Source organism: Amphibalanus amphitrite, unplaced genomic scaffold, assembly GCF_019059575.1.
Source record: "Amphibalanus amphitrite isolate SeventyFive unplaced genomic scaffold, NRLGWU_Aamphi_draft 000492F_arrow, whole genome shotgun sequence".
NCBI lineage: Eukaryota > Metazoa > Arthropoda > Thecostraca > Balanomorpha > Balanidae > Amphibalanus > Amphibalanus amphitrite.
The window spans coordinates 452,728-459,017 of record NW_024881986.1 but is presented as its reverse complement, the minus strand read 5'-3'; the positions used below and the strand labels follow the sequence as shown (position 1 = coordinate 459,017).

At 50.2% G+C, this 6,290-nt stretch overlaps 1 protein-coding gene across 1 annotated transcript in view; it reads right to left on the bottom strand.

Annotated features, from left to right (window-relative positions):
• Positions 1 to 4,970: 4,970 nt before the first annotated feature.
• LOC122392591 overlaps positions 4,971 to 6,290 on the bottom strand; it is a 67,648-nt gene continuing 66,328 nt past the window's right edge. The window contains exons 8-9 of the mRNA XM_043387641.1: positions 6,075 to 6,217; positions 4,971 to 5,786 (exon numbers count right to left, since the gene is read on the bottom strand). Coding sequence (XP_043243576.1) covers positions 5,713 to 5,786; positions 6,075 to 6,217 — 217 coding nt within the window. The 3' untranslated portion in view covers positions 4,971 to 5,712. The remainder of the gene's footprint in view (positions 5,787 to 6,074; positions 6,218 to 6,290) is intronic.

Genomic DNA, 6,290 nt, shown 5'->3' with positions numbered 1-6,290 from the left:
CGGTGCGAGACTGAGCCCAAAGCCAAGTCTGCTCAGACACCACCGTCTGCCCTGGAACACTACAGTCTGATACGGCCACAGCGATGCGTGCACGTGGATCTGCAGGTAAGCGTCTCGCAGATCTAGGAGAGACACGTTTCGTCCACACCGACACCACTCACGGATTTTTTCACTGCAAACATCCGCGTCAGCTGTATGCGGGTCCAGGTGCGTATTCAACTCCCTGAAATCCATGACGGGACGCACTTTGTCCTTCTTCGGTTGGATGACCGCCATGAGCGGGATCGTGCCTTTGACCCTCCCGTGCACGCTCTCATCATAAGGGACGAGCCATTGATTCGCCACCCACTTGGAGAGTTCTCGCTCGTATTCGTGTCGGGCTTCTGTTGGAATCGCGTACTCCTCTGCTGTATTGTGCAGCTGCTCGGGCTCCTTTCCTCCACACCATTTCCACTCCACCGACCACTTCTTTTCTGTCTCATCAAAGCTCACCACAAAGTCCTTCTCGTCGGCTCGATTAGCCGGTGCGGCCGCCGCCGCCGCACCCAACACCGGATCCCCCTGACTGCTGTCAGCTCGATTCACTGCTGCAGCTGCCGCCGCTGCACCTGACGCTGGGGCCGCCTCACTGCTCGCCTGATCATGACTCACCCGTGCAGTCGCTGCCACTGCACGCGACACCCCAGTCCTCTCACCATCACAGCTGACCCGGTCACCGGGTGAGGCCACTGACGCCGCTATATGAGACACCGCTGCCTCAACTCCGAATCTGACTCGGTCATCCGAACTCACTGTAGCGCCACCCAATGCTCTGATACCATTCATCCCGAGGATGAACTCAAACCCCAGTGGCTTACGTGCTACGACGAGCACATCTACGGACACTGATTCACCGGACCGCAGCTGCACGCGCGCCACGCCTGACCCCTCACACCAATAACGCCCTCCACTCACTGTCATCACGCTCACCGGGCGTCGGTTCCACTTCCGACAAACTGACACGTGAGCTACACACTGGCTGCATCCTGTATCAACCAGCGCTTTGCAGCTCGCTCCGTCCACCGACAGCTGCGCGACTGGCAGCGCCCCGTTCACTGGTCGACAGGAGAGGAGGCTGGCGCTGATCTCTCCCCTTCCGCGTCGTTTTCCGGACACGCAGAGGCGATGTGCCCCTGCCGGTTGCAGTTGTAGCACCTCACGAGGCTCCGTCCACCACGGGGGCCTCCACGGCCCCGCTGTCCGCGGCCTGCCGTGCAGTCGCGGGCGATATGGTTCGGTTGCCCGCACGAGTAGCATTTCATTGTGGCCGGGAGTGCTCCAGTCCTTGTGCCAGCGGCGGCGGCCGCGGTGTTCGTTTCCTCGTCAGCTAGCACGGCCCGAGCGCGACCGATTAGCTGGCTAAACGGCATGTCCTCCATCCGTGATCCAGCCCGGAGCGCACGGCGTGCTGAATCTGGCAGTTTGGCCACGAAGGCACAGGCCAGGCTGTCGTCCGGCATACCTCCGAACAAGCCAGCCAGCCGGCGCAGCTCAGAGACGAACACGTCCACCGTCTCACCTGGACGCAGCCTTCTACGTTCAAATTGGTCGTAGGCTTCAAACCGATCCGAAGCAAACGCCGATGTCAGGGCCCTTTTGATGTCTTCGTACTTCTTCTTCTCATCTTCTCCGAGCTGTTGATATACCGCAAACGCACCACCAGTGAGTCTCAGCGGGACGACGACGTGCAGTCCCTTGATGCCGCGCAGCTGACACACAAGCTCGACCTTGTCCAGCCACTCGCACACGGGCTGCGACACACCGTCAAACTCCGGGATTAAGCGGAGATCAGCCGCAGCGTCCGAACCATCACAGGTCTCCTTCTCGTTCCCCATCACGGCAGTCTTCCAAGGCCGAAATAGCTTGTAGTAAACTCCTTATGTCCACATTGCCGTTGTATTGCCAGCTGCCCCCGTCGCGCGCCGGCCCAGACTGGCCGGGGGTCGTACGTGACCCACCTTTTATTCAACAGGTTACGAAACGTCTAGAACACGCCCAAAACGAGTGCGAACTTGCACAGCAGCGACGAGGTGACGGATGGCGCCAGCTTGGCGGCCTACGTGCCTTAAATGACATATCTTAAATTTACAATTGCGCTGCGTGTGCCGCCGGCCGTTTCCTCCCGGCTCCGCCCCGCACAATGCCATATAACTCATCCCGAGCGTGGACGGGGCGGCGGCGGCGCCGCAGTGGCACGACTGCGGCCACAAGATTCTAATACAATAGTGTCCACTGGTGACATCCAGCCTTCTAAAAGTGATAATGGCCACTGGGGGTATCCAGCCTTCAGTAAAATAATAGTATCCACTGGCGGTATGCAGCCTTCTAAAAGAAATAGTGTCCACTGGCGGTATCCAGCCTTCTAAAAGAAATAACGACCACCGGCGATATCGCACCGCTGGATACTAGACCGTGTCCTGTATCCACCAGTCGATGGTGAGGTGTCCCGGATCCGTACCTGTGCTGTGTCCATACAGCTGTAATATAACTAATACACACTGTACAGTCTACAGTTGACGGCAGAACGATGCACCGTTTCTCAGCGCTGAGAAATTGCCCGCTCGGGCAATCAGCTGCCTGCAGTGGTAGGCTGTGCCGCAGCGCACGGGCTGGGTGACACATTGATCACCATCAGGGTTGTATACCAATCAAGTCGATTGAATTGATTGATTTGATTCAACGCGTATTTTGAGTTGATTGGATTGAGTCGATTGACTTTTCGAGATGACTGGTTGACTGACTCGTTTGACTTTAGCGACTGGTTGACTGATTTGATTCCCGAAAATTAGAGTGACTCGTATGATTGAGTCGATTGAATGGAAAGTTGAAATAAGTTTTAGTTGACGAAAAATAATGACACCAATTGATGACATCAAAGATCACAAAACTACACTGAAAACTGCTTGTCATCACAACTGCAATATGGGGTAGATGGCCAAATAAAGAACAGGGCCTAAACATGAACAGCCAACTTTGACTTTCAACTGCAATAACTGCTCCAATCCTGTGATAGAACCTGGCGATGCACCTACCTACCTTTCTGCACTCAGCAGGAAACTTTTTTTTTAATCCAGATGATAAAGTGCAAGGCCCTATATACTAATAAAGTGTGATTCATTACTAATTCACATCTCCACATCTCCTCAGAAACAACCCACTGAACTCTATAAATATCTGAAACCCCTACAAAAATAACTGAAACAAAAGCGCCGTTTTCGTCTCGCTAATTACGTTTACATTTATAGCTAATTTGCTGCATTGTTTAATTTGCAGCAGAACGTTTGTTGATCCTTTTCTCCTGAGAGCCTAGGCATAACATATGTATTTAATATATTTCATTTTCCTTAAAATATTTTACCGAATATTATTAAGTGGTTTTATTTCAAATGAAATAATAATTAAAACGAAATTGGTGTTGTACAACCGATTTATTTTATGATGATCTACCATACTACATGATAATCAATGACGTCATCTTACCAAAAAATCAAAAGACGTAGAATAAGGATTTATAAAAGCTTAGCATACTTCTTGGCAAAACGTTTTCTTTGTTTTTTCGCAGTCGCACCCGTCGCCTCGCACCAACGGCATTTAATTTTCCTTGTTCTTCTTCCTTTGTCCTTAACTTATCCTGTGGTTCCAGAGTCCCTGTCCTTTCCATTTCTTTTTAAATATATTTTTAATGCTCATCCCTATCCCCCAGTCCTAACAGTTTCAAATTGTATTGCAATAAAATGTTTTGAATTCTTCACATATAACCTATCTACCTTCGTTGGTACTGTTGGTAGCCAGTGACACATCTAGGCAGGTAAGAAGGTACCTACCTGATTTCCTGCTGTCTTCATAAAGCATACCTAATGAAGTTGTCAAATTTATAGCACATTTTCAACACTTTCATATCAATATGGTGTCAGTGTGGCATGTAACCTAGCTAGGTTCATTATGTTCAGGGTTCAATTCAGAAGAGCTCCGCATAACTCACATAAGAGACAGACGGGGGCTTTACATGGGGTAGATGGCCTGATGACTTAGCTGGAATATGGCCAAAATTAAATTGACAACTTTTAGGTGAAAGGTGGTGATTTGGGTTAAGGGGCGTTTGTTGAAGTCAACTACTGGGTTAAAATGCACCCATTAAATGAAACTTCTGCTCCAATTCTACCCATTGAACCTCAATATCATGATCCACCTGTCCATCACTAGGTATCCTTCCTTATTACATAGAAACTTTGAATGGCATGGCAATTTATAATTTTAAATGACAATATTTTTGTTTCTTCTGTAGGTAGGTAGGTAGGTAGGTACACCAGACTGCTATGGACACTTTTCCAAGTTGGTGGGGCAAAAAACCTAATGTATATCTTGGTTTGAGTCGTTTGATTGAGTTGATTGATTCCTTTCATTGTCGCGTTTGAGTCGATTGAATCAATTCCCGAAAACTGCTCTGACTTGATTGATTTGATTGGTTTCCCAAATTTGTCGTGATTGAATTGATTGCTATTGATTGAGTCGTATACAACCCTGATCACCATACACACACTTCATGTGTGATAATCAGTACAGCCTAACGGCTCAGTCAACTGAAGTGCTGGGCTGGTGGTGATGGTAAAAAGTATGATTCACCCGTCACGTGAGGGATACGTTTCCTGGGAATGACCTGATTTTTCTCTTTACTGATAACTCTCTGGGTTTGGCTTAATTTTCACGGAACACTTATATTAGGCAATCTGAAGTTGCACGCACTTTTTATGAAGCATCCTGACATTAGAGCTCCACGTCACTTCAAGTAGGTGACTTCTTTATATCACAACTTTGTATGACATTATGGAATGCTATGTTCAAAGCATTGCATAATGGTCAGCAGCCTTACAATCCCTTTGACGGGTTACCGTCACTAAATGACTGCACTGCATAGTTGCGCTTGGAAATCGCAGTAACATTTGTGTATTGAACGTCTGAACCACTGTGTATTTCAATCGCCATCAGCCCGTGATATCCCATGAGCGACACCGAACCGGACATATCCGGTCCAAACGAACCACAGCCGACCGGACCACCGACGGTCCGACACGGTGACGGGCGAGGTCCGATATCGCCCAGACCGGACACCCTCACAGATAGCTACAACCACTCTCTGGTCTAAACTGAAACTACAACACAACAGCACAGCGGTGTGAGCCAGCGTGACGTCACGTCACAACACACGTGACGTCACCACGGCTGTACCTCCGGCACGGTGACAACGGTTTACCGACGGCTGGACACTGGCCCGGAGCGTGATACATCCCGGATACTGAATATACCTACTGTATATCAAAGCAGAGCAGTGTAGTGTCAACAAACGTAGCAATCTGTGCTCAAATGATCAAGCATTTAGGTGGCCACTCAACCCAAACCAGCCTGGCACGGCGGTAAAGTACCCACGGACCTGAGCCGATGGGACAGGGCGACTCAAAGCAGTGCACTTCTGGATATGAAGGTCTAGACGTGCATTGTGTACAGAACAGCGCTGCCGACGGGACACGGTGCTGCCATCTGTTGTCGAGTTCCGACACTACAAACGGGACAGTGCTGCCATCTGTTGTCGAGTTCCGACACTGCCGCCGGCACCAGAGTAGACGAGGCACCAGGGGTAGTGGGTATTCACATGCCTAGGGCCTTGGCACCGGGAAACTAGTCGATGTCGTCGTAGTACTCCACACAGATGCTACTGTCGGAGGGCCTTTCAATCTCGTCTTCTATAGACTCTGGAAACAGAGCACGTCAGATTACACACTGTTTGCTAGTGATGTCACATCAACATGGGGCATCTGACTCAGACTGATGACGTCACCTACAGGTACAGAAACAAACACAATGGCAATGTGTGCATCACCGACTAATGACGTCATGAGGGCTGATACTGATACTGTGACGTCACTTACGGAGATACACGTCACCTATTGTGACGTCACGTGCGTCAGTGTCTGTGCGTGTCCGAGAGGCCGGTGGCGCCGTGTCGGCTGGTGTGGGTGGTCAGAGACGCCGTCACTTACTAGGGACATAGAGCTCGATGGTGCGGGACAGGCCACTGTCACATCCCAGGTCTGTCTCGTGCAGGGCGGTCAGGACGGCCTGGCAGTTTTCAGTTGAGGATGAAATGAACAGTGTCTTCAGTTTCCTGCAGGTCACTGCCATCCTGCAACAGATCACAACAAAACAGAACGGGTCAGTATACGGGACACAGTCACACAGTGGCACCAGCGGTCGAC